The following is a 27,849-nucleotide window of genomic DNA, read 5'->3' as shown; positions in this document are numbered from 1 at the left end:
TTAATCTGTGTCCCATGTCACCTGGTGACTGCATCCTTTTTATCCACTGCACGCTATTCCCCCTTGTGAATCGTGCCGCATCCACCTCTTCTGTTGAGGACGTGTTCATTTTCATCCATTATGCACAGTTATGATCAAGGCTGAAGATGATGCCCTTTGGCACGTACACCCCAGGCGCACAGGCCTGCGATGGCTTCCCCAGGGTCAATGCCAGACAGGGATTGTACGAGATGGATGAAGTGGTTTGGATTTCATCTTTCTGCTAGAGAATATTTGCCCATTCCGGTTGGCTGTTACTAAACTCAGATTCTTGCCTATGTGATGAATGAAAAACATCTTTCTGTGTGTTCACTGGTACACAGTTGGCGCCCAATGCCTGCTTGTGTAATCCACGAATGCATGAATGAATGACAGATTAGCGGACCTCCCCTTGCCCATCACGCACACCAGCCTGGAAACAAAGGCTGGGTCTCTCCCCTCCGGAGCCCGGGTCCGCCCCCAGGCCACGCCCCCTCCGGCGCCGGGCTCCCATTGGAGGGAGCGGGCGGGGGCGGGGCTGACCAGGCAGGCAGGCGGGGCGGGGCCGGGGCCCGGGGCGGGGCGCTGCTGCCCGCGGAGCCTCCCGCCCGCCGGGGCTGGGGTCGCGCTGGCTGGGCCTCCCCTCCTTGCCCGCTGCGGTCATGGAGGACGATCGGAAGGACGGAGCCTACGGTAGGAGTCGCCTCTGCTGAGTTGGAGGGGTAGATGTTGAGGGAGGAGGGGGACATCTGAGACCTCAAACAGCCGCGCTGCAGCCAAGGTCCCCTCCGCGCTCGGGCCTGTGCATCCCGTGCTGCGCGCATCCCACGCTTTCTGCTCCAGCCTGGTGGCCGTGCATCCCCTCCCGGGATCCCCTGCTCCCTTTGGGATGACGGGCCGGGGCGCACGGCGCATGCTCCTTCAGCCGAGGACCCGTTATCTGGGCGGCTCAGATGGCGCGCGGGGGAGGGGAGGCTCGGCGATCGTGGCTGGGAAAAGAAACAGGGCCTAGACCTCCCCAATTCCCGCTCCTCTTCTAGACCTTTCTGTCCCCCTCTTCCTCCTATCCATATCCCTCCTCCCCTGCACACATACACAGAAGGAACGATCCTGGGCTTTTGGCCAGATGGGGAAACTGAGGCAAGACTGGAGAGACCGAATACTGGGGTGGGAGCCCACTGGGTTTGGCCAGGCACCAGGGTAGGGCGGAAACAAGGGCGCCTCCGGTTGATGGGGCAGGAAGGAAGCCGGAAACAATTGATAAACTTTATCTGCCCTGTGCAAAGAATTAGGGGTGCCTGCATGCGGATTTAAGGGGTCCGGGAGATTGGGAACCCCCTCCTTGAAGCCGTGAGGGTGGCCTTAACCACTTCCAGCTGGGGATGGGACCAGGCCTCTCCTCAATCAAGCCCTACAGTGAGGTCCTCCCCCCCTGGGTTCCCATGGGAGAGATGTTGTTCCTCAGTTTCTCCTTTCTCTTCTCCATTTTGTGTCCCCAGAGCCCAATTCAGGCCAAGAGTCAAGTGGCACTGCCCTGGGGTAGAAGGGTCACCGTTGCTCCCCACCTTGTGTGACAGGAACTTCCTGGAAACTGCTAGACTTGAGGGCTTGGGGAGGGGGCCGGAAACTGCTCAAAATGAAGAAAAACAAGTAGGCTAGCTCTGTGCTTTCTAATCCTCCAGAGACTGTGGCCTCAGGAGGCTGCAGGAAGAGACAGATAGAAAGGCTGGGGGAACGCTCCCTGCCCAGTCCTGCCAAGAGGGAGGCACCAGGACCTGGCCACCTCCCCACCACCCTTCTGGCTTCTAGAAGCTGCCAGCCCAGACCTCAGGCAGGGCCCCCTTGGCTCTTGGTTTTTGCTCTGCGGCTGGTGGTGTGCACCCCTTGGGTATGGATGATGGTCTCTGATGTGGTGTGCCTTGGCTGATGGTGGTCAGCACCTGAGGAATCTGGTCTCCACGAGGTCTGGCTGGGATAGGGGGATGTAGGGCAGAGTGGACAATGATAGGATTCATTCAGCCTTGAATTTGGCCAAAAAATGGGACTGAGCCATGATGGACCGCGACTTAGCAAACCTTCCAGGCTCAGCAGGCTCACCCAGAAGAGGGCAAGGGGACCTCTGCAACACAGGCCTGATAGCCTGTGTGCTCAGATAGTCAATCAGCAAGTTTTTTGTTTGTTTGTCAGTGCTGGGGATGGAACTTAGGGCCTGGTGCATGCCACCGAGTTACATCCCCAGTCCCTGCCCAACAAGTATTTTTTGAGTGTCTTACAGCAAAATCTAGACACTAGGATCACAGCAGTGGCCAAGTCAGAAGAGTCCAAGATCACAGGGAGTGGTCAAGAGGATAAATATGTAATTGCAGGTTGTTTGAGGTTGTAAGGCAAAGACCAGGACACAGTGTGTGGAAAAAAAATCACATGGTCTATTTTAAGTGACAGAGCCCAACATGAGACAATTCTGTAGGAGTAGGTTCTGTGCAGCAAGAACTGCAAACAAACCACCTACTTGTTTAATTACTTCCCTCCAGGAGGCCCAGAGGAGCCTGAGATGGAAACTTGGGCAGGTTCCTGAAGACAAACTTGATCTTCCTCCAGGGGCACTGCCTGGCTTGGCGGCTTGCTTTGTTTGTAAATGGTTCTATCTCACCAAAACCAAACACCTAAGGCCCCAGCCCTGAGCAGTGGCTCTGCCTGTAATCGCAGCTATGAGGTTGAGAGCACTGTGTTTTGAGGCCAGCCCCAAGGGAAAAAAAATTAGTGAAACCCTATCTTAATCAATTAGCTGGGTATAGCTATAGCAGTTCATATTATAATCCCAGCTACCTGGAAAGTAAAGGTAGGAGGACTGCAGTCTGAGGTTGGTCCTGGGTAAAAACTTACCTGAAAAATAACTAAAACAAAAGGGCAAGAGTGTCTGCCTAGCATGCTCAAAGCCCTGAGTTCAAATTCCAGCATGATCCCAAATATAAAACTTTAAAAATAAATAAATAGATCAACACCCTTGAGGCCCTTGGGCTGTGCCGTCAACTCCCTGCCTGATAATGGATCCTTCTCTCCTTTCCCAGTGGCTTTCTCTTGGTTACATGAATATATAAGGGTGACATCAGAAAGACCCAGGATCAAAGCATAGTTCAAAAATTTACATGCTATGTGACTCTGGGTGAACGGATGACCTCTCTGAAATTGCATCGCGTGTAGGGCTCAGCAAAAGTCGCTTACTGTCTGTCACCGTGCTTATGCTCAGAAGGCCTCTGGGGCTGGTGACACTAAGGACATGGAGCTAACAGAACAGCAGCTCTCAGTGTCCAGGCACGGGCTTGGGCTTCCCCAGCAGACACCATTGTTGAGAGGAAGGTGGGGTGGCTCCAAGGGAAATGAGGAAACGACTGTGGGCTCCGGCGGATGTCAGCAGTGGGTACTGCCCATGAGCAGCACAGGATAGAATTCCAGAACCCAAACAATAGGTTCTGACAAGGGAGAAATAGAGTCTGACGAGAGCAAAAAGTAACAGTGTTTGGTTAAAAAAGCAGATTCCTTGGCCCCATTCACCAGAAAGTCTTAAGTGCTACAGAGGGAATCTGATTATGCACATACAAGAAAAAAAAAGTTGGGGAGGAATATTTGTTTATTTATTTAATCAAGCAAGCACCCTACCACTGAGCTACACCCCAGCCCTAGTAGTCTTGAAAAATACAAGGAGAGTGGATGTTAAGCCTCTCAACACAAAAAAATAATAACTACGTAGCCAAACCTGGTGGTGCACATCTTTAATCCCGGCACTCAGGAAACTGAGGCAAGAGGATTTTTGCATTTTTCAGGCCAGCCTGGGCTACGTAGTAAGACCTTGTGTTAAAAAAAAAAAAAAGAGGGGTGGAGTGGGTGGTAAGGGAGGGGGTGGGGGCAGGGGGGAGAAATAAACCAAGCCTTGTATGCACATATGAATAATAAAAGAAAAAAAAAAAAAAAAAAAAAAAGAAAGAAAGAGCTGGAAACCGGTGGCTCACGCCTGTAATCCTAGCTGCTCAGAAGGCAGAGATCAGGAGGATTACCAGGAAAATAGTTCAAGAGACCCTATCTCAAAAACACCCTTCACAAAAATAGGGCTGGTGGAGTGGCTATAGGTGAAGGAGTGAGTTCAAGCCCCAGAACAAAAAAGAAAGAAACAAAATAACTATGTGAGATAATATAGTTGTTTTTGGCTCCATGTAACCATTCTGAATTACAGATATATACTTGCAAGCACAATGTTCAGCTGCGTGCAGTGGCTCACTCCTGTAATCCTAGTCATTTGGGAGGCTGAGATCAGGAGGATTGAGGCTCGAGGCCAGTCTGGGCAAATAGACCCCATCTCCAAAATAATCACACCAAATTGGACTGTAGGAGTGGCTCAAGTGGTAGAGCACCTGCTTTGCAAGCACAAAGCCCTGAGTTCAAATCCCAGTCCCACCAAAAAAAAGTCTTATTGATTTGGGACATGGCTCAGTGGTAGAGCAGGTGCCTGACTTGTGCAAGGCCCTGGATTTCGTCCCTAGTACTGCAGAAAAAAAATCATTCTGTATGTGAAGAATGCATAATGTATTCGCTTCCAAATTATAATAAAAATGACACGATTTTAAACTCATCTAACAAAATCAATACATTCTTTCTTTTGGGACAAGGGAACTAAAAACTAAAAATAAATTCTGATTTTGGCTTTCCATATGAAAGAACTTTTAAGAACTCTTAGCCCCTGTCCACACCACAGAGATAGCATAGTCAAGAAACTTCCTTCCAGATGGGAGTGAGTGGTGGTACACACTTGTAATCCCAGCACTGGGGAGGCTAAGGCAGGAGGATCTCAAGTTTAAGGCCAGCCTGGCCTGCAGAGCGAGGCCCTGTCACAAAGAAGCAAAAAAACAAGTCTCCAGGGCTTAGTTTATTTATGTCTGTGTTTGTGCAAGCCTCTGTATCTTTTTATAGCTTCTTGGACAGGGGTGGAGGGTGTGGCTCAGTGGTACAGGTTTAAAAAAAAAAAAGGTCCTGTTCCCACAGTGAAATACTACGTAGGCTGGTAAAATGATGATCCAGCAAGGGGGAACAGTGTGCAGGAAGACTGGTTCAGGGGCTGGGTGTGGCTCAGTGCTTGAGTATGTGAAGCCCATGTTCTATCCCAGCACACACAAAAAAAGAAAACAGAGGTTAGGGGACAGACATTGTAGACGGTGTCTGGATGGAGAGAAAAGGGAAATTAATAAGAGGAACTGTTCTCAAGGACAGGAAGTGAGAGCTCCAGGCCTGCAGGTGAGAGGGGGATGATTATTTTCTTTTTAGTGTAAACTAAAGTTTTTAAACTTTTTTTTTTTTTTTTTTTTTGGTGGAATTGGGGTTTGAACTCAGGGCTTTGAGCTTGCAAAGCAGGTGCTCTACCACTTGAACCACACCTCCAGTGCATTTTGCTCTGATTGTTTTGGAGATGGAGTCTTGAGATCTATTTGCCTGGGCTGGCCTCAAACTGTGATCCTCCTATGTAGCTAGGATTACAGGCATGAGGCACCGTGCCCAAACTGAACTGAAGTTTGTATCTTGATAAGCTTATAGGTTGCTTGATGTAAATAAGTCCATTCATTTCTTCCTTCAGCAGGCATTCGTTGAACAAGCACTGTGTGTTCTAGCCCCAGCAGTGAACCCAGCAGAGCTGCTGCCTTTGTGGAGCTGACATTCTCTAAAGAGATCAGACAAGAAATAAGAATGAAGAGAGAGTTGGCAAAGTGGCTCAAGTGGTAGAGCGCCTGCCTAGCAAGCATGAGGCCCTCAGTTCAAACCCCAGTGCTGCCAAAAATAAAAAAAGGAATTAGGAAATTGCTTAGAATGTTGGGTAAGAGGATTAGAGAAAGGTAAATCCTAGAAGATGGGTGGGAGTGATCTCTAGAGCCTGGAGGCAGGTTTGAGATTAAAATCGGAAGGTCATTCTGAGAAGGTGACCAGAGGAAGGGAGCTGTGAGGAGCGTTTTAGGTGAAGGGCATGTGCAAAGGCCCTGGGGAGGGAGCATGTTGGTGTTACTAAGCAGTGAGGAGGCCTATTGACAGGAGGAGGTGAGGACAGAAGAGGGGACAGAGTCTGCATGGCCTGTGGGCCACACATAGGACTTGGGCTTTTTGTTCTGGGAGAAGTGGGGACCATTGAGAGTTCTGAGCAGAGGAGGGCTGTGGCGTGACTCAGGTGTCGGGTCTGGACTGACGTGAGTGCGGGACTTGACCGTGACCTAGGTTCAGAGGTACAGGGGAGGTATCCCATAATAGACTTCAAGAGCATCCTTGGCAGGTCACGAAACATTTTGGTGCCTCCGTTTCTTCCTTGTGCGTCAGCCTTCAGGACACATTGTCAGGATAAAATAAGAATTAAACATTTCTAGAAGCAAATGGCTTGTTTGGTACCTGGTGCATACAGTAGGCACTCTACCTTTCTTCTTTTTGAGACAGGGTCTCCTTATGTAGCCCAGGCTGACCTGGAACTCACGGTCCTTTTGCCTCTGGAGAGCTGAGATTATAGCTAGGCAGCACCAGGCCTAGCTCTCTATCTTTGCTGCTGAGCGCTTCTGTGCTCTCCTGCCCAGGTGCTGTCCTGAGCCCTTTGTCAGAGACTTGTCTGATCAGCTGGGATGTCACTTGCCAGGCCCAGGCTTCTGGAAAGGCAGGGGCCATGGCCTGGCTGTGTGGACGAGGCCTTGGGCTGCTGTAGCCCTTGGGGACTTGGCTGGTGTCCAGAAGCTGTGGGGTTAGGTGGCATTTGATGTCCTGGCAGAAGCAATGTGACTGGGGAACTCATGTCAATTTCCTTATCTCCCACGCTCACCACACTGGGTAGGCCAGCCCTTCTGCCCAGCCTGGCGGGGACCCAAGGGTCACCTCCCCAACTCTGGCTGTTCTCAGCTTCTCCATATTTCCTCCACCCTTGCTTCTCCCAGGGTCTTTTTTTTTTTTTTTAACACCATACCACAGGTGTGTGTGCGGGGGGATGTTACAAAGAAAAGGGGGTTCTTTAGCTTCACTTGGTGTTCTAGCGCAAGGTCAAAAAGCTGTATCAGGTGGTGGCCTTCTTGCTGGCAGAGTCCCCAGCTGGTGTCTGCATCACAAGGGTGAGAGGCAGGGAGCACGTGGAGTTTTGTTCTCTTTTTTGTTTACTTAAGACAGGGTCTTATGTAGCCCAGGCTGGCCTCAAACTCACAATTCTGCCTCAGCCTCTTGAGTACTGGGATTACAGTTGGGTGCTGCCTTGCCCGGTTTTCTATCCCTCTTAGAAAGCCATCAATGGCTCAGCCTCTTGAAGACTTCTTAGGTCCTTCCAAAGGCCCTACCTCTGCACACCATGGTCCAATCACTTTCCACACACTTCATGCCTCCCCATGGGGATTAAATGTCACGCAAGTTTCAGAGGAGCCCGACTACATTCAATTCATTGCACCCAGGACCTGCCAAAGAAAAGCCTGGCTTTGACTCTGTGCATCACCAGCTCTGTGGCCTATGGGAATGGCCTCAGTTTACCTCCCTGTCAAGTTGCATGCCAGGCAAGGACTCTAGCACAGAGTTGTATTTCTTTTCATTTTTCATTTTGGTGGGACTGGGATTTGAACTCAGGACCCTGTGCTTGCCAAGCAGACACTATACTACTTGAGCCATGCCTCTAGTCTATGGAGTTCTATTTCTTGAAGCTGCATCCTCCAGACCTGTGATAAGTGTTTTGGAGGCATTGAGTCCCAGCAAACAGGAAAGTGGCAGCTGAGAGAACCTGTAGGTGTGTCTGACTTCATCCATGGAGGACTGGAGCCCCATTGGGCCTCACTTTCCCAATTCTGAGCTGTGGAGTCTTTGTGTCCCCATCCTCATTCTAGTGAATAAATGCCAGGATGTACCACCCCAATTCAGCTTCCTGTTGTATAAAGGCTGCCATAGACGGAGACAGGTATGGTAGTGTACATCTGTAATCCCAGCAAGCTGGAGACTGAAGCAGGAGGATTGAGAGTCCTAGACCAGCCTGGGCTACATAGTGAGACACTGTCCTGTACCCGGCAAAAAAAATAAAGTGGGGGGGGCTGTAGACCCCAAGGCCCTGAGTTCAAACCCCAGTATCATCAAAAATACAAAACAAAACAAAGCAGTCAGTGCCCTTCAGGTAGCTACGAGTCTGTCAACTCTTAGCCTACACAGCTAAGCCCCTGATGGTGCCTACCACGCATGAGGCACTGGATTTCTCACCCAGCACCACAGAGAAGATCACAAAAGAGGAAGCTGGGCGCTGGTGGCCCCTGCCTGTAATCCTAGCTACTCGAGAGGCTGAGATTGGGAGGATCTAGGTTTGAGGCTAGGCATGGCAGATATTTGACAAGACTCCATCTCCAAAATAACCAGAGCAAAATGGGCTGGAGGTGTGGCTCCACTTGCTTTGCATGTGCAAAGTCCTGAGTTCAAACCCCAGTTCCACACACTCACATGCAAAAAGAGGAAGTTGTGGGAGTTAGAACAATAGCCTCCAAATATGTCCTGGTGGCAATTTCGGGAACATGAGAACGTACTGGTTTACGTGTCTCCACAGAGATTCTGCAGGTGTGACTAGATTGAGGACCTTGAGGTCGGGCACTATTCTGGGTTTGCAGATGGTCCCTGAACAAGACTCCTTAGAAACGAGAGAAGTGGGACATCAGAGGACAGTGACATTGAAACAGATGTATGCTTCTTGTGACGGCTGGCTTTAAAAATGGGAGAAGGGAACAACTGGTGATTCATGCCTGGACCCTAGCTACTCAGGAGGCAGAGATCAGGAGGGTTGAAATTCAAGCCCAGCCTGGGCAAATAGCTCAAGAAACCCCCATCTCAACTAATGGCTGGGTGTGGTGGCACCTGCTTGTCACCCCAGCTACTGTGGAAGGCTTAGATAGGAGGATCATGGGTGGCGTGGATAAAAAGCAAGACCCTATCTTCAAAAGGACCAGAACAAAAAGGACTGGGGTCATGGCTCATGTGCCCAAGCGTCTGCCTAGCAACAAGCACGAAGCCCTGAGTTCAAACCCCAGTACAAGAAGAAGGAGAAGAAGAGGAAGAAGGAGGAAGAAGAACCGGTCTCTCGAACCTGGGACAGATTCTCCCGTAGAATTTCAGAAGATTCTAGAAGCTGTCAGAGAATGTAGAATCCTGGGGAGAAATGCAGTGCAGTGGCATTCAGTGAGTTGTGGACATGTGACTGCTAGAACTATAAGATAATTGCCTAAGCTAGGATGTGGGAGGCCCCGGTTTCCACCCCAGCACCGCTGAAAGAAAAAGAGGAAAAGGGAGGTAAGAAATTTATGTTGTTTAGACCAGCAAGTTGTTGGAATTCCTTTTTCGGATTTTTTGTTTGTTTTCAAATGTGATATTTGAGCAAAATGACTTGAAAGTTGATTTGGCCAGACACAGTGGGACAGGCCTTCAATCCCAGCTACTTGGAAGGTGGAGGCAGGAAGATTTTGAGACTGAGGCTAACTCCAGGAAAGATCCTGAGACCCTGTCTCAAAAGCAAAATAAAGCTGGGGGCCACTGGCTCACACCTGTAATCCTAGTTACTCGGGAGTCTGAGATCAGGAGGATCACGGTTCGAAGCCAGCCCAGGCAAATAATACTAGAGACCCTATCTTGAAAATTCACAACACAAAACTGGGCTGGTGGAGTGGTTCAAGTTGTAGAGCACCTGCCTAGCAAGTGTGAGGCCCTGAGTTCAAACCCCAGTACTGCCAAAAAAAAAGGAAGGACAGGAAGGCAGAACGGTACCAGTGGGAGCGGGGAGGATGCAAAGAAAGGGTGTTGGAGGGTGAATGTGGTGCAAATATTACGCACCCATGTGTGAAAACGGAACAGTGAGACCTTGCAACTATTCAAAGAAGGGGGGAGAGGGAAAAAGGAGAATGATGGTGCGGGTGAATTTAACTAAGATAAGCACTTTTGTAAATGTCACAGTGTACCCCCAGTAAAACAATATAATAAAAATAAGATAAAATTTTAAATAAGGAAAATACCCAACCGGGTGCTGGTGGCTTAGTCTTGTAATCCTAGCTACTCAGGAGGCAGAGATCAGGAGGATCACGGTTCGAAGCCAGCCCAGGCAACTAGACTCTATCTCGAAAAAACCCATCACAAAAAAGGAAAGGTGGAGACCCTGAGTTCAAACCTCAGTCCTGAAAAAATAAAAAACATCAACAAAAAGAATTATAGGAGAATGTACTCAAGGCCAGCTACTAAAATATATTATTAGGCTACACAAAAATCAGAATGGACCGGTTGTTTCCGTAGTGTAGTGGTTATCACGTTCGCCTCACACAAAAATCAGAATGGTTTTAGTAGACTGGAAGATTGAAGGAACAGAAACAAAAAAACAAGACACACCTAAGTATACAAAATAATTTAATGTGATTGACTTCAACCACACCCAAGCCCTTTTGCTATCAGCTTGTGCTGACTTTGTCGAGATCCTCCTACCTCTACCTCTCAAGTAGCTGGGATTACAAGCGTGCACAACCACACATGGCATGAGACTGGGTTTCGCTATGTAACTCAGGCTGGCCTGGAACGCCTGATCTTCTGCCTGCACCTTTGTTCTTATTATCATCTTGCAACCCCTGTTGTAAATCCAACACACTGACTTCCTTCAGGGTTTGGCTCAGGCTCAATGATCAGAAACCATAGTGTCTGCCCCTCCCCTTCCTCAGCCCTACCCTACTATGGTTAATGAGAGCTAATGGAACCCATCAGTTGACCTCACCAATCTTCCCTCTCACATTTCCTGAGAGGCCACAGGGCCAAGCCTGTACCCAGTGCCTCTTCGTTCATCTCACAGAGGTAACTCAAGCTTTTCAGGCTCAGCAATCTTCCCCTGACAGAGCTCTCGGAGACTCCCCAGCATGTTCTCCTTTTCCTCGCCTGGACTTGTCATGCTCCTGCTCAAATACCCTCTGTAACTCCCACTTACTCATCCCACCCAGACTGTGAATGGACCTCTTGGGTGGACTGAGCAAGCTGCTTTCCCTTCTGACCTTTGCTTTCCCCTGCTGTAAAATGGGCTGATATGGTTTATTTATTTTGTGGTGCTGGGGATTGAACACAATACCTCAAGCTTTCGATTCTACCTCTTTTTTTTTTTTTTTTTTTTTTTGGTAGTACTGGGGTTTGAACTCAGGGCCCCACGCTTGCTAGGCAGGCGCTCTACCACTTGAGTCACAGTATTAGCCCTGTTTTATATTGAGTTTTTTTGAGATAGGGTCTCTCGAACTATTTGCTCGGGCTGAACTCCAACAGTGATCCTCCTCATCGCTGCCTCCTGAATAGCTAGGATTACAGGTGTGAGCTAGAATAAGTGTTTTGTTTTGTTTTTGGTGGGACCGGGATTTGAACTCAGGGCTTCACACTTGCAAAGCAGGTGCTCTACTGCTTGAGCCACACCTCCAGTCCATTTCGCTCTGGTTACTTTGGAGATGGGGTCTCTCAAACCATTCTGGGCTAGACTTGAACTTTGACCCTCTTGATCTCAGTCTCCCAAGTAGGTAGGATTACAGGTATGAGCCACCGGCTCAGCATTGTTTTTTTAAGTGGTTTCTTCCTCTCTGCCAGGTCTGCTCACATTCAGAAGGCTGACATCAGAAACTTCCAGTAATCTCCAATCCCTATCTCTCCTACCGCCTGCGCTACCGGTCTTCCTGTCAGATGTTAAATATAGCCTCCTGTGTTTTCCTCATGCTTGTAACTTTTTTAGTTTTTTTTTTTTTATCAGTACTGGGATTTGAACTCAGGGCCTCATGATTGCTAGGTAGGTGCTCTACCGCTGGAGCTACTCCACCAGCCCTTTTTTTTTTTTTGAGACCAGGTCCTGCTGTGTAACCCAGGATGGCCTTGAACTCACTGTGTAGCCAGGCTATTTGTCATAGTTTTGAGATTTTATGTCTTTTCGTGATTAATCCATGTGGAATTTGTTTTGCTCTGTGTCAGGGCAGGTTAAATTTATTTTCTTCCAAATGCATAGCAAGCATACTGACGAAAGAGTTTTGCTTTTCTTGTGGACTGAAAATTCCACCTTTATCACTGATCAAGTTCTTTTAAGTGAAAATTCACACATTAATTTTTTCGGGTGGAGTGCTAAGATGGAACCCAGGCCTTCAAGCATGCCAGTCCAGTGGTCTATCACTAAGCCCCATCCCTAGCCCCTCCTGAATTAATTTTTAGAAATTTTATTTTATTTATTTATTTGAGACAAGGTCTCACTATGTAATGGAGGCTGGTCTCAAATGAATTTGATCCTCCTGTCTCAGTCTCGAAAGTGCTGGGATTATAGGGATTCACCACCCTACTTACCCGCACATTATTTCTTAAAATACGGACACATGGATAACTGCTGCATTTTTATTTTCAGAGTTAGTTCTATAAGTGCTGATTATGCATTGTGGTTATTCATTCAACAAACATTTACTGCTTGTCTGTTTGATGCTAGACATGGGCTAACCTCAAATTCCAGATCCTCCTGCATCAGCCTCCCCCTGTGCTGGGATTATATGCATGAACAACCATATCTGACTTTTTTTTTTTTTTTCCAATGCTGGGATACAACCCAGGGCCTCATTCATGGCTTTAGCTCTGAGCTACATTCCCAGCCATACTGTACTGTTTAGATAAGGTGTCGGAGGCAGCCTGTCCTCTCGGGGGAGATGGTACCTCCTCAAGGCCTGAGAAGAGCTTCTGTGCAGTGGAACAGAAAAGCCAGTGCAAAAGCCCTGAGGTGGCATTGTGACTGCTGAGTTTGTAATACAGCCAGGAGGGCAGTGAGGCTGGAACAGAACAAGCCAGCAGCAAGTGAGAAGAGGTGAGGGCCAGGAAGTGAGGACTTGGGCTTTTCTTCTGAGCAAGGTAGGAGCCATGGTAGGTTCTGGGCAGAGGGAAGGAAGTACCCTGATTTAGGTGTTCACAGGCTCTCCCAGCTGTGGAGAGTATAGGGGATTGCACAAAATGAGGGTCATAGCTAATTCAGGCAGGATATGACTGGCTGTGGACAAAAGCTGGATTATTCTAGATGGTTCTGAAGACAGAGTGGATGTGAAGCAAGAAGAGGTTTCTGGCCTGGGTACAGGAAAGGAGGAACCGCCTTTGGGGGACAATCAGAATCTTGGATATAGCCAGGTGTGGTGGCTCACACATATAATCCTACCTACGTGGGAGGCTGAGATCTGGAGGATCAAGGTTGGAGGCTAGCCCTGGCAAATAGTTCTCAAGATCCTATCTCAAAAACAACCAGAGCCAAATGGACTGGAGGTGTGGATCAAGTGGTAGAGTACCAACTTTGTATGCAGGGAGCCAAGTTCAAATCCCAGTTCCACCAAAACAAATAAAAAGCTTGGATGTGAGCATGAGGTGACAGTGAAACCTCCACATGGGGCTGGGTAGCAGATGCCACACAAATGTGCAGCTGGGGGTGAAGCCCACATGACAGCCCACACATTTGAATTTGTCTGTGACGACCTGGTAGGTATGGTGTTGAGTGTCATTGTCTCCAACGGACAGTGTAACTGGGTACAGAAGAGGCCTGTGACCGGGACCAGCTCTCTGACCACTGCTCAGTCTGGGTGGGGTGGAACCAGCCGGCCAGGGCTGGAAGGGACTGTGGCAACCACAAGATTTCTTTGGGAGTCCTGGTTACCCAAGGGCATGGCTTGGAGCCTCAGGCCTCGCCTGTTTGCTGAAGCCTGTGGCTTAGGGGCCAGACAGGCTTCTCACATAAGGCCACTTGAAAGAGGTGGAGTTTTCTCTAGGGACAAGCTAAGTTAGGGAGCACAGCCCCACCTGGGTGTACTTGATTCTGAGGTAGCAGCTATTATTATTTTGGGGTTGTTTTTGGCACTGGGATTTGAACTCAGGGCTTGGGGCTTGCTAGGCAGGCAGGGCTCTACCGCCTGTGCCACACCTCCAGCCTTTTTTTTTTTTTTTTTTTTTTTGGTGATACTGGGGATTGAACTCAGGGTCTCACACTTGCTAGTCTGGCACTCTTAGAACACGAGCCACTCCGCCAGTCCATGTTGGCTATTTCCGAGATAGGGTCTCTAGAACTATTTTCGGGGCTAGCCTCTAACAGCGATCCTTCTGATGTCTGCCTCCGGAGTAGCTAGGATTACAGGCATGAGCCAAGGGTGCCAGGCCGCATCTTCAAAATAAGCAGAGTGAGATGGGCTGGAGGAGTGACTCAAGCGGTAGAGCGCCTGGTTTGCAAATGTGAAGACCTGAGTTCAAACCCCAGTACTGCCAAAATTAAAAAAGAGAAAACTGTACCGGTGTGAGAGCTTTCATGCCACCTTCTCCGTCAATCGCTGGTCGTCTGAGCTCAGCCGTCTGCTTGCCCTCCAGTGCCTCAGTTTCCCGGGGTTGTTGAGGCGTGGGGGTGGGGGAATGGAGGTGGCGCGGCCGCAGGTGGGTGGGTGGGGGCTGGGCGGGAGCGCGGTGAGTGGCAGGAGCAGCTGGCGCCCCGCCCCCCGCCCCTCCCTCCTTCTCCCTCCCCCTCCCTCTTCCTCCCTCCTCCCCTCCCTCGCCTCTGTCCCCGGGCTCCGGCCGGTCTGACCGGTTTGTGCCGCCCAGCCTGGCACTTAGCTGGGAGGCGCCTCGGCCAGTCTCTCGCTGGGTCCCGGCCTCCCTGGGGACGCGGCGTGTCCGGACCTGGGGACCGAGAGGGCGCGGGAGCCTACGGGCGCCGTCGGGGGTGCGCGCCCGCCGGGATGGGGGGCGATCGGCAGCATTACTACGGGAAGCACGGTAGGCAGATTCCCCTCCCCGCACCCCGGGGTTGGCCACTTGGACGCGACAGCGTGGGGGTGGGGGGCGTGAGGGGGGAATGGACCTTGGGGAGGAGCAGAAGGGGAGCAAAATTGTACATCTGCAAGTGACACCCCATCTCCTGCCAGCAGCTCCGCAGAGTTCTCCCCCAGATGCCCCTCCAAACCCGCACGACCTGCCCTGGGGCTCCCTCCTCAGGACCCCTGCATAAGTGCCCGGCCCATCGCACCTTGAACTTGCCCCTGTCCACCTTTCTGGGCCTGGCTCTCGTGGGTGGCCGCCAGCCTCCAAGTCAGGGGAAATGGGAGCTGGGGTGTGGTCTCCTGGAGGTAGGAAGCGGACCCTAGTGTGTCCAGGGTTCAAGTTTAATGCCATGGAACAGCAGGTCTCCCAGTCCATTCTGGGTTGGGATCTTCTGACCTACTCAGCTAAATTCTGTTGCCTTTTCAGGAACGCCACAAAAGTATGATCCCACGTTCAAAGGACCCATTTACAACAGGTAAGAGCCCCGGGGCTTCTGGACAGAGATGTTCCTGCCCCAGCCCACGTCTGTATCCCTCCCTCCCTCTGTTCCCGACAAACTGGTGATAAGTATTTGCAGCTAGCTACAAGGACTAATTTGCTTTGTGTACAAAGAGTCCTTACAAACGGGTTTTATTTGTTTGGTGTTTGGTGCTGGGGATGGAACCCAGAGCCTCGCCCACGCCAAGCATGTACCCCACCACTTGAGCCAAGTCTTCTAGCCACTAGTGGACTTGTTTTTATTTACTTATTTTGGCTGGTGCTCTAGCACTTGAGCCAAACCCCCAACCCTCTTTTGCTTTTAGCTGTTTTTGGAATAGGGTTTTTGTTCCCTGCCTGGACCACTTTATCCTCAGTAACTGGAATGACAGGCAGGAGCCACCACCCTTGGCTTTTTGCCTGAGATGGGGTCTAGGTAGCTTTTATTTGGGCTATACTTGAACTAAGATCCTCCTTTATCTCTGCCTCTGGAGTAGCTGGGATTTTTTTATTTTGTTATTTTTTGGTGGGACTGGGGTTTGAACCCAGGGAGTTGTGATTGTCAAGTAGGCACTGTGCCACTTGAGCCATACCTCCAGTCCATTTTTGTCTGGCTACTTTGGACTTGGGGTCTTGAGAACTATTTGCCCTGGGCTGACCTCCAACTTCAGTTCTCCCAGTCACAGCCTCTTGAGTAGCTAGGATTACAGGCTTGAGCCACTGGCGCCCACCAGCTCCTGGCTAGAAATATAAAAATTTTTTCTTCTTTTTTTGTGGTACTGGGGCTTGAACTCAGGACCTTCACCTTGAGCCACTCCACCAGCCCTTTTGTGTGATGGGTTTTTTTCTAGATAGGATCTCGAAAACTTACTTGCTGGGTTGGCCTTGAAACTTGATCCTCCTGATTTCTGCCTCCTGGGTAGTTAGAAGTACAGGTGTGAGACACTGGTGCCCAGCATAAAAATTTCTTCATGTAAATCTCTGTTCTGTAATTTTTATTTTATTGATTTCTTTTTGCTGTGCTGGGTTTGAGCACAGGGCTTTGCACATTCTACTTAAGCACTCTGTCACTGAGTGCCCAAATTTTAATTCTAGCAAAAAAAAAAAAAAAGTCTATGAAACCTCGTACAAACAAGTAAAATGTTAACATGTATTTCTGGTGATGATGTGGGGAGATTTTCAGACCTGATCACAAGTTGCACATTGCTGTCACTTGCTTCGGGGATGGTACCAAAATGTAAAAGCTGTATACATTCAAACTATCGGGGAAAATATGTCCAAATGACACACGGCTGTGGCTGTGTAGAGGGCAAGATGGCCCCGTGTCCTGACGTTGCCTCTCTGCTCCCTAGGGGTTGCACAGATGTCATTTGCTGTGTGATTCTCCTCCTGGCCATCGTTGGCTACGTGGCTGTGGGCATCATAGGTAAGTAGGGGAGGGCGTAGGACATGGCGTGTAGGTGGGAGGGGGCAGCCCCGCCTTTGGGCTGAGGAATGGCAGGGCCTCAGTGTCCCCGGATCCCTTCACAGCCTGGACCCATGGGGACCCTCGGAAGGTCATCTACCCCACGGACAGCAGGGGCGAGTTTTGCGGACAGAAGGGCACAAAAAACGCGTGAGTTTGTCTCCCAGGGGCTTGATCGGCTGGGGAGTGGGGAGAAGGGCTTGTAAGCACAGGGAAGAAGGTTCTAGACTTTTCTAGTCCATTTGTCCCTTGATATGCAGGACCCCTTTTGCAGATACTAAACTCCCCCATGCTCAAGTCCCGTGTGTAGAATGGTGCAGCTTTTGCGCAGAATGTGCCTGCACCTCCCGCGGACTTTAAATGTGTCTAGATGACTTGTAACGCCTGATACAATGTGGCTGTTACAGAAATAGCTGTTATACTGTATTGTTTAGGGGACAGCAAGAAGAAGCAGCTTATACATGCTCAATTCTATTTTCTATTTTGTTTTTTAAAATTTACCATCATCACTGTTACTACTGTTGCTGGGGACGGAACCCAGGACTCCAAACGTGCCCTACAGCACTCAGCTATACTCCCTGTGCCAGACACAATTTTTAAAAAATATTTTCAATCTGCAGCTGGTTTTGGAAGGCCACCTGTGTATTGAAACTCCCACATTATCCCCAGCCGCTGCTCCAGGCCTTGGGAACTTAAACGTTCTGTTCTCTGGAGTCTCATTAGTTTTTTTTTTCTTTGTTTGGCAGTACTGGGGTTTGAACTCAGGGCCTCACTGTTGTCAGGCAAGTTCTCTATCACTTGAGCCACTCCGACAGCCCTGTTGGGTATTTTTGAGATAGGATCTGTCGAACTGTTTGACTAGGCTGGCCTCAAACCAGGATCCTCTTGATGTCTGCCTCCTGAGGAGCTAGGATTACAGGAGTGAGCCACTGGCACCTGGATGGAGTCAAATTTTGAGGCAGAGACAGAGGAGACAGTACCGTTCTGTGTCAGGGTGGTGATGAACAGCTCAGGTGACAGAGCTGGTTCAGCTGAGACTTTGTCAAACCCTGGAGGCTGTGTGACCTAGGGCAAGTGTCTCAACCTCTCTGAGTCTGATATTTATCTTAAATTCAGGACCTAGGGCTTATATGACCTACTCTTGAGGCAGCCCCTTGGTCTCATTTTCTTCACCTCTAAAATGGGAATCATAGATGATCTAATATATATGTACTGAGCTTAGAACAGCATCTGCCAGGGAGTAGCTGTCATTATGGTTTTTATTGTTGATTTTGGTCTTTTGTGTTGTCATAGTGCTGGGGATAGAACCCAGGGCCTCACGCATGCTAGGCAAGCACTCTGCTCTACGTTCCCATCCCATGTTGTTTTTTCCATAAAGCTTTCTATATAGGGTGGTTGAGAAGTCTTGACTGTTTCCCTTCTGCACTTCCAGGGACAAGCCCTTCCTGTTTTATTTCAACATCGTGAAGTGTGCCAGTCCCCTGGTCCTGCTGGAATTCCAATGTCCCACTCCCCAGGTATTTTGTCCCCTGCCTCCCCCATTTCCTTTCCTTCTTGTCATCGCTTTCTCTTGCTGGCTGGACATGGGATGGAGCCTTTGTCTTGAGTGGGGATCCTGTGTATATCCCTGTCCCCTGCATCCTTATCCTTCCTCGCTCCCAGATCTGTGTGGAGCAGTGCCCTGACCGCTACCTCACCTTCCTCAATGCCCGAAACTCAAAGGACTTTGAGTACTACAAGCAGTTCTGTGTCCCCGGCTTCCAGAACAATAAGGTGAGCAGCAGGTGTCCTGGGAGCCCAGCTAGGGGCCTTGGGAGGACTCAGTCCTGGGGTTTACCTGTTCCCTCTCTCTTGGCAGGGTGTGGCTGAGGTGCTTCGGGATGGTGAATGTCCTGCTGTCCTCACGCCCAGCAAACCCTGTGAGTCTGGGGTCCCCAGAGGCTCAGGTACACACTGGGGGGGTCTCCATGGACTTAGCCTGACAAGTTCCGTCCTTGGCTCCCATACAGTGGCCCGCAGGTGTTTTCCAGCTATCCACGCCCACAAGGGGGTCCTCATGGTGGGTAACGAGACTACCTATGAAGATGGCCTCGGCTCTCGGAAAAACATCACGGAGCTGGTGGAAGGCGCCAAGTGAGGATCACTGACAACACACGGGTGTCACAATTTCCTGGCAGGACAAGGGCATGGCCTGGGGTCCACCTGATCAGGAAAGGGGGGTCTGACCTGAGCCTCATCCTCTTTCTTCAGGAAGGCCAATGGGGTCCTGGAGGCGCGGCAGCTGGCCATGAGGATATTTGAAGATTATACTGTCTCTTGGTACTGGATTGTCATGTAAGTCAGAGGGCAGGTGGCTCTGTCCCCTCCGAGGCTGGCCTGGCAGGATCTTCTCATGTCCCTGTCTTACTCCCTAGAGGCCTGGTCATCGCCATGGTAATGAGCCTCCTGTTTGTCATCCTGCTCCGGTTCCTAGCTGGCATTATGGTCTGGGTGATGATTGTCATGGTGATTCTGGTGCTGGGCTATGGTGCGTCTCCCTCCCCCTCCCCTGTGCCCTCTCCCACCTGTGTACCCACAGAAAATTGCCTGTACCCATCAGCAACTTCATCCTAAGCCTTCAGATGTTTTTCATCTTGTTTTTTATTTTGGTGCTACTGGGGTTTGAACTCAGGGCCTACACCTTGAATCACTCCACCAGCCCTTTTCTGTGTTGCATATTTTCGAGATAGGGTCTCAAAAACTATTGGCCCCGGGCTGACTTTGAACTTCAATACTTCAATTCTTCTGATCTCTGTCTCTCAAGTAGCTGGGATTACAGGCATGAGCCACTGTGTCTGGCTGTTCTTCATTGTTTACTTGGTATATTTGTGAAGCTGCTCACGTGAGTGTTTCTGAGAGCAGACATGGAAACCCTTAAATGCCCATCTATCGGGGATGAGTTAAATCTGGCTCTCGAGGCTGGAGCTGTAACTCAGTGGTAGAGCGCTTGCCTAGCATGTGCAAGACCCTGGTTCAATTCCTGCATCACCACAGGAGGGAAGAGGGATCTGGCTCTCGGAACCTTTCCAAACCAGGTCCTAGATTGGTATTTTGTCAGCAGCAAAAGCAACACTCATAGCCAAGTGTGGTAGTGCGTGCCTTTAATCTCAGCACGTGGGAGCCTGAGGCAGGAGGATTGACAGCATGAGGCCAGCCTGGACTACAGAGTAAGATCCTGTCTCAGAAACAAACAAACAAACAAAAACCGAAAAAGAAAAGAACAAAACCAAAAGGCATTCTCAAGCATGCTGTTTAGTGACTAGGAACTCATACTCTGGCCCCAGAACATGAAATCCTGGCTCTGCTACTGACTAGATCTGTGTCCTTGGGCAAGTGACTAAGTCTCATTGGGCCTCAACTGCATGCTCCTATTACGGAAATAATTCCTGTTTACCATATGAGCGGCCAGGGAGCCCGTGATAGTGTGGAGATAAGGTCAGGGGAAAGGCCTGGAGGACCCAGAGGCTCTGCTCACCAAGCAGCTCCTGTACTCTGATTACTCACTTAAACTTTCTGGAAAGATAAGTGCTTAGCAACCAAATCTGAGAACCCAGACATCATGTCAGCTAGGTGGTGCGCGCCTATAATCCCAGCACCAGGGAGGTGGAGGCAGAAGAATGGCAAATTCCAGGCCAGCCTGGACTCTACAGTGAAATCCTCTCAATGGCAACAACAAAAAAAACATGTGTGTGTGTGGAGGGGGGGAGGGCTGGAGGTGTGGCTCAAGCAGTACAGCACCTGCTTTGCAATCAGGAAGCCCTGAGTTCAAACCCCAGTCCCACCAAAAAAAAAAAAAAAAAAAGAGAGAAAGGCTGGATGTGTGGCTCAAGTGACCAAGTACCAAGTGACATTTGAGCAGAATCCTGAGGATGTGGGAGAGAGTGTACCTGACAGTGTGAATGGCACTTGCCAAAGACCCTGTGGCAGGATCTCCCCAGCCTTGGGGGCAATCGTGTTTGCTTTGTAAGGTTGGAGGAGGAATTGATGTGCTGAAGTTGTGGTTCTGTGCAGGAATATTTCACTGCTACATGGAGTACGCGCGACTGCGTGGTGAGGCTGGCTCGGATGTCTCTCTGGTAGACCTTGGCTTCCAGACGGATCTGCGGGTGTACTTGCATTTGCGGCAGACCTGGATGGCCTTCAGTGAGTCACAGTCCCCAGTCCTGCCCCCTAGGAGGCCTTGGAGGAGGCGAGGCACCCAAACAACTTATCCTCTGCCCCTTACAGTGATCATTCTGAGTATCCTGGAAGTTATTATTATTTTGCTACTCATCTTTCTTCGAAAGAGAATTCTCATCGCCATTGCGCTCATCAAGGAAGCCAGCAGGTGGGGCTGGGATGGCCAGGGACCTAGGCTGGGGTTGTCCCTGGGGCTCTTTGGGCCCTGATGCCTGTGTCTGTGCTCCTCTTCAGGGCTGTGGGATATGTCATGTGCTCCATGCTGTACCCGCTGGTCACCTTCTTCCTTCTGTGTCTCTGCATCGCCTACTGGGCCAGTACCGCTGTGTATCCACCAGCAGCCCCCACCCGTGACTCCTCAGAAGGCTAAAGGGCAAAGTTGCCTGGAAGGGACCTGAAGCTTGAGTGGGCAGGGCTGGAACCTAGTTGGGGTGTGTGGATCCTTTCCCATAATCCCTTGGGGTTCTCCATCCCCAGACTTCGAATTCCTTAATGACAATCTAGCTTTCTGTCCACTTCTAACGAAGCTGTCTATAAGATATTCGATGATGCTGCCTGCCCACTTGTTGGAAAAACCTGCAAACCTGAGGTGGGAGATCATTCAACAAACATTTGGTACCTGTTGTATTCCTATACCAGGGTGGGGGCATGGATGCCAAGGGATGGAGTGCGCAACTTTCCAGGGCACGCTGGGAATTGATCACCTTGGCCTCTTTTGGACCCTGGGTGTTGGACCACTCCCCCCCCTTGTTATTTCCTGACCCTCCGCATTTTTCTTCACCTTTGTGATAGCCATTCTTGTTTCTAGACGTTCCTTGCTTTTCACAAGCTCCTCTCCTGAACCCCTCATTCCTTGACCTCCCATGACTGTCTCACCCACCCTGAATTCCTGGCTGCAGTATTTCTTTTTTTTTTGTAGTGTTGGGGTTTGAACTCAAGGCCTACACCTTGAGCCACTCCACCGGCCTTTTTTTGTGATTTTTTTTTTTTTCTTCGAGATAGGGGATTGTGGAACTATTTGCCCAGGCTGGCTTCGAACCTTGATCCTCCTGATCTCTGCCTCCTGAGTAGCTGGGATCACAGGCGTGAGCCACTGGCTCAGGATTTTCACTCTGCTCTGTGTCCCCTCCCCCAGAACTTCCCCTCCTCCAATGAATCTCGCCTGTGCCCCAATGGCCGCTGCCAGTTCGCCTTCTATGGTGGTGAGTCGGGCTACCACCGTGCGTTGTTGGGCCTGCAGATCTTCAATGCCTTCATGTTCTTTTGGCTGGCCAACTTCGTGCTGGCGCTGGGTCAGGTCACCCTGGCCGGGGCCTTTGCCTCCTACTACTGGGCCCTGCGAAAGCCAGATGATCTGCCTGCCTTCCCGCTCTTCTCTGCCTTTGGCCGAGCGCTCAGGTAGGACGGGGTTGGGGACAGCACAAGGATAGGGTGGAGCAGTTCTTGCCGGGTCACTGATCACGCCCTTGGCGCCCCCGCAGGTACCACACAGGGTCCTTGGCCTTTGGCGCCCTCATTCTGGCCATTGTGCAGATCATCCGCGTGATGCTGGAGTATTTGGATCAGCGGCTGAAAGGTGCGGGCCACGTGCAGCCTCTCTGGGGGCGGGACTAAGCAACAGGTTGGGAATGGCGCTGCTGGAAGGGTGGGTGGGACCACTAAAGTGGTGGGACAGTGATTGGTTCCTGCCTGGGGCAATTAGCTGTGTTGCTGAATGTGATTGGTTCCTGAGGTGATCGGCTGAGAGCCCACTGGGTGAAATTCTTACTGCTGAGGGGTGGGCCCAAAAGGCCCGGCCCACCATTGGCTCCTGCTAGGAGGGCGCGGAACTAAAGCTGCTATCTTTCTCAAGAGGAAAGTATGAGGCTGGGATTGGTTTATTTGGAGGTGGGGCAGAGGCAAGGATTGGCCTCTGCTTGGGAGCGGAGCCTGATTAGCAGTGTGTGCATCCTGGTTGGGTTCTGCGTTAGAGGCGGGGCTGAGACTTTTCAATTGGCTCTCTCGTTAGGGGCGGGGCCAAGGGCTCTGCATCGTCTCCTTTGCCTGTCTCACTTAGAGAGTGGGCGATGGGGTTCCCTATCTAGACGACTCTGGGTCCTTGCCCTTCTCTTGCAGCTGCAGAGAACAAGTTTGCCAAATTTCTCATGACCTGCCTCAAATGTTGCTTCTGGTGCCTAGAGAAGTTCATCAAATTCCTCAACAGGAATGCCTACATCATGGTGAGTCGGCCTGGGACTCTGACATGACCCACCTGCTCCTGCTGGGTGGGAGGAGCCCCGATCACCATCCAGGAGACCTCATCCCTCCTTCTCCCCTCCAGATCGCCATCTACGGCACCAACTTCTGCACGTCTGCCAGGAATGCCTTCTTCTTGCTTATGAGAAACATCATCAGGTCGGAGAAGACGCCTTCTTCTCTTGCCTCCTTCCTCCCCTAGTCCTTGAACCAGCGTTACACCTGCCTCTCTTTGTCCCTTGCAGAGTGGCTGTCCTGGACAAAGTTACTGACTTCCTGTTCCTGTTGGGCAAACTTCTGATCGTGGGTAGTGTGGGTGAGTGGCACCTCCCAGTTTGGGATCCTGTTGGAGTGACTTGGGAGCTGCTGACCTGTCCCCATGGAGTGCTCTCTTCCTATACTCAGAACTCTTAACCACCTGAGTTTCCTCCTTCCCCAGGGATCCTGGCTTTCTTCTTCTTCACTCACCGAATCAGGATCGTGCAGGATACAGCACCACCTCTCAATTACTACTGGGTCCCTATACTGGTATGAATCTTTGGGCACTCGCAGGAGTCTGGGGAGGTTTTGGGACTTGGTTGATTTCCTTTGGCTGGACAGATGTGGATGCAGGTCAGTGTGAGGGGGTTGATTATTCAGTTCATAGATATTTATTGAGTGCTTACTAAATATGAGACCCTCGGGAGGAGAGGTCCTTCCCTTTAGAGGCCTTACAGTTTAGAGGTTAATGGATATTAATAAAAACTGAAGTAGCTGCAGTGGCTCATACCTGTAATCCCAGCTACTCATGGGTCAGAGATGGGAGGATAGTGGTTCAAAGCCAAACTGGCAACAAAAATTAGAGACCCCATCTCAACAAAAACAAACATGGTGGCACCCATCTGTGGTTTCAGCTATGTAAGAGGCAGGGGTAGGAAGTTGGTTATAGACAAAAACTGGAGAAAACAAAAAATAATAACTATAGCAAAAGATCTAGGGGTATGACTCAAGTGGTAGAGTGCCTGCCTATTAAGTTCCATGCTCTGAGTACAAACCCCAGTACCGAAAGAAAAAAAAAAAGAGAGAGAGATTGAGACTAGCCTAGGCTACATAGGAAGACCTTATCTCAAAAAAAAAAAAAAAAAAAAAAGCCAGGAGCCAGTGGCTCACATCTGTAATCCTAGCTACTCAGGAGGCAGAGATAGGGAGGATCAAGGTTCGAAGCCAGCCTGGGCAAATAGTTCATGAGACCCTATCTCAAAAAAACTAAAAACCCATCACACAAAAGGGCTGGTGGAGTGGCTCAAGGTGTAGGCCCTGAGTTCAAACCCCTGTATCTCAAAAAATAAATAAATAAAATAAAAAATATATATGCTTGCAAACTGGATGTGCTATTGGCACATCCACACACTCCAGGGATCCAGGGAACTATTTGGGCTGGCATTGGAGGACCTGGGGATGTCTGGGGGTACAGGTGCCTGTACCATGCAAGTGATGGTGCATCTGAGGTCTGACAATATAGAGGAAACAGCAAGTACAGAAGTCCTGAGGTAGGACCCTACCAGGAACAATAGTGGGGAGACCAGCATGCCTGCTATGGAAAGACTAAAGAGGTAGAGATGTGGGCAAGGAGGTGACAGGGCCATGGTGGGGCTGAGTCTCATCCCAAGAGCAGTGCAGGCCTTGGAGCCTAGATTTTTATCTTAGTCCCTCTGATAGTTCCAAGATGAGTAACTTGGGGAAATTACTTAATCTCTCTAAGGTCCACTTGACTGAAGTCAACAAATGTTAAATCAGGCAACTTTCAAGTCTCAAGGGCCATAGGAATAATTGTGATGACAAGTGGGCATGTTTGCCACATGCCTGTAATCCCAGCTACTTGGGAGGCGGATATAGGAGGATCCCAAGTTTGAGACTATGACTGATAAAGTTAGGGAGACCCTATCTCAAAAACAAAGACAAGGACTGGAGATGTGGCTCAAGCAGTAGAGGTCTGCTTTGTGAGTGTGAAGCCCTGAATTCAAATCCTAGTCCCCCCAAAAAAATTGCAGCTGGACAAAGGCTTTAGGAGTGGTGCACAGTACTAAAACAGCAGAAAATCAGGATCTAGATGCTAGACGCTGCTTCCTGGAGGAGGACTTGCTGATAGTGGAAGGATGAGATGTGTACTGGATTTATGGCAGAATGACAGCATGTGCCCTGGGGTTGAAGAGATGACGGGCTCTGCCAGCAGAGGTGTTGAGATGTTACTCTGACAAGGGCTCAGTGGCAGGAGTGTCATTATCCCAGCCTGGGAAGGTCATGGTGGGTGGGAGGTTGCTCCGGGTGGGAGCTGGGTCAGTAACAGACCCTTTTTCCTTTGTCCAGACGGTGATCATTGGCTCCTACTTGATCGCTCATGGCTTCTTCAGTGTCTATGGCATGTGTGTGGACACGCTGTTCCTCTGCTTCTGTGAGTGACCCTTCACATCAGCTCTTTGGGGCCCTGACTCCCTTGTCCCTTGCCCCTGACCTCCCCAGGGCCTGGCTGTCCCTTGTCCTGGGGCCCCAGCATGCCTTGCTGGCTTCCTCACTGCACTCGGGGCTGCTCTACCCTCCTGTGGTCCCCTGGCCCAGGCTGTAGCTGGAACACTCTGCCCCTGGGCCTCTGGCTTTGTTGGGGGCACCTGTGGCTGCTACTAACTCTGGTCTCTCCATCTGTCTTTTTTATTTTTTTTCTTTTCTCTCCCTCTCCTCCATGCCTGCTGGCTTCCCTGTTCTTCCCCTGCCTCCCTTTTTCCCTTCTTTTCCTGATCACCCCATTTTCCCCCTGCCGGTTCCTGGGGGGCCCAGGTGAGGACCTTGAGAGGAATGACGGCTCTCAGGAGCGACCCTACTTCATGTCGCCCGAGCTGAGGGACATCCTACTGAAGGGGAGTGCGGAGGAGGGCAAGCGGGAGGAAGTCGAGGAGTAGAAAGTGAGGGACACTGGTGTCGGGGGTACAGGTGGCCTCTCTGGAGAGCCGGGTGGTGCATGCAGGGGGCTTCCTGGCCTGGGAGTGTGGGGATCCATTGCGTGGTCCCGCTCTGCCCCCCCTCTGCTCCTAGTGTGTCCTGCTTTCTAACTCACTGAGACCTCTCTGTGGCTCTCATTCCCACCCTGTCCCCAGAGGCCCCTGCCTGTGGGCGCTCTCTCATGTCACTTGCTCTGTGGCCTCTCTCTGCAGTGGAGGATCTGGAGAGAAATGACGGCTCTGCAGAAAGGCCTTACTTCATGTCTTCCACCCTGAAGAAGCTCTTGAACAAGACCAACAAGAAGCTGGCAGATTCCTAGAGGCCCAGGCCTCCTCCGAGGCCTCTCCTCTCAGGAAGGTTGTGAGCTTGGGTGCTGGACAGGCGACTGGCTGGGTCAGAATCCTGCTGGCTCATTGGACTTTGTTTTAAGTCCTGCCACTGCCTCTTTGTCCCCTCCCCCTGATCCCGTTACTACCAGTTTCTTGGGGACCTGGTGGATCTGGGGCTTCTCCCTGTGCCAAGGGGCACTTGGAGTTTTCACGGGCACTTTAAAGATTGCAATGGAATGAGTCACCCAGCCCTTGCTGGCCCAGATGGAGACAAACGCAGTGGAGTGTCTGGGATGGGAGGTGGCCCAACCTCTGCAGGCTCCTCCATGCTTCCTGTCCTCTTAGACAATGGGACAGACTGTGTCTATAGATGAGGAGGCAGCTGCCTGGCCACAGTGAACTCCAAGCTCCTCTGACTGCCTTCACTTCACGGGCCAGGACCGAGCCCCTTCTTCATGGCCCAGTCCTCGGCCCCAGGGCCGTCAAATGCATTTCTTTAATTATTTTTTAACCTGGACATGCATTAAAGGGTCAATTAGCTTTCTTCCTTCTGCCTCCACAGCTGAATGGAGGTACCCAGAGTGCCTTCAGTTGTCTCCCTCCCAGTCGGGGAGGTGTGTGGCTGGGCAGGAGTGTATGCTTGCCCAGGCTGGGGAGTCTTCTGGCTAGAGAGGTGATATTGGGGGGGCCCTGATGGGAGGAAAGGAAGCGGGGTGGTCCGGAAGCACCAGGCTGAAGATGCTAATGGCTTTTTAATGAAAACTGCAGCTGGCTGACTGGTTTGTGAATTGGGTCCCTTTTTTGAAATCAGCACCTGAGGGATGATGTCAGGAGACACGGTGGGAGGGCAGATGCTCTGGCTAACAGGGACCCCTCTGTCCATTCACCTCACACCTTAGGAATCCTTTTGCCAAACTTGTTGAACTTGGGGGCCTGGTACCCCCTTTGCCTGCCATGTCAAGCCCTCTCTCCCTACCCCCCCTTCATATCTTTGCCTATCAGTGCAATTCCAGTATCCTAGAGAGAGAGGGGTCTCCCGTGCCTGCCACCCCCTCCTGTTCACCAAGCCCTATGTGTAAGTAACTGCATTCCACCACTAATAAAAGTGCCTATTGTACAGGTCCAGGCCCTGCGTGTTTGTGGGGGGAATAGGAGGCAGGGAGGGGAAGCAGTGCACTGGGATTCTCCAAGTTGCCCTGGTTTTCCCAAAGGGAAGAAGGAGGGGCAGGAAACCCGCTGTCTGCAGGCTCCATCTCCACCCCAAATCCTGCCATTCAGGCAGCTCAGGTTTCTCCTGAA

At 50.6% G+C, this 27,849-nt stretch overlaps 1 protein-coding gene across 3 annotated transcripts; it reads left to right on the top strand.

Annotated features, from left to right (window-relative positions):
* Positions 1-582: 582 nt before the first annotated feature.
* On the top strand, positions 583-27,673 carry Slc44a2 (solute carrier family 44 member 2 (CTL2 blood group)). Of its 3 annotated transcripts, none has more exons than XM_020167726.2 (23): positions 583-711; positions 15,280-15,328; positions 16,683-16,756; positions 16,861-16,945; positions 18,228-18,312; positions 18,458-18,568; positions 18,654-18,714; positions 18,805-18,928; positions 19,046-19,129; positions 19,210-19,322; positions 20,846-20,977; positions 21,062-21,161; positions 21,248-21,340; positions 21,518-21,602; positions 22,149-22,411; positions 22,495-22,589; positions 23,129-23,232; positions 23,334-23,407; positions 23,494-23,564; positions 23,688-23,776; positions 25,595-25,679; positions 26,060-26,184; positions 26,434-27,673. In XM_020167726.2, exons 1-22 carry the CDS (start codon positions 681-683, stop codon positions 26,179-26,181), a joined length of 2,130 nt encoding a protein of 709 aa, XP_020023315.1. In that variant the 5' UTR covers positions 583-680; the 3' UTR covers positions 26,182-26,184; positions 26,434-27,673. The 3 variants fall into 3 exon arrangements, with proteins under 3 accessions (XP_020023315.1, XP_020023314.1, XP_020023316.1); XM_020167725.2 differs by lacking the exon at positions 583-711 and adding an exon at positions 14,601-14,808; XM_020167727.2 differs by lacking the exons at positions 583-711; positions 26,060-26,184 and adding an exon at positions 14,602-14,808.
* Positions 27,674-27,849: the final 176 nt, after the last annotated feature.

Source organism: Castor canadensis, chromosome 14, assembly GCF_047511655.1.
Source record: "Castor canadensis chromosome 14, mCasCan1.hap1v2, whole genome shotgun sequence".
Lineage (NCBI taxonomy): Eukaryota > Metazoa > Chordata > Mammalia > Rodentia > Castoridae > Castor > Castor canadensis.
Note: the sequence above shows the minus strand (reverse complement) of the source record. Positions and strands in the feature narration are given on the sequence as shown.

Bases quoted from the DNA above. Each gene is read 5' to 3' on its own strand.
- Slc44a2 (XM_020167725.2), top strand. From the start codon at position 14,772: ATGGGGGGCGATCGGCAGCATTACTACGGGAAGCACG. The intron at 18,715-18,804 runs GTGAGTCTGGGG...GCTCCCATACAG, and splicing joins CCTCACGCCCAGCAAACCCT to TGGCCCGCAGGTGTTTTCCA. The intron at 23,408-23,493 runs GTCGGAGAAGAC...TGTCCCTTGCAG, and splicing joins CTTATGAGAAACATCATCAG to AGTGGCTGTCCTGGACAAAG.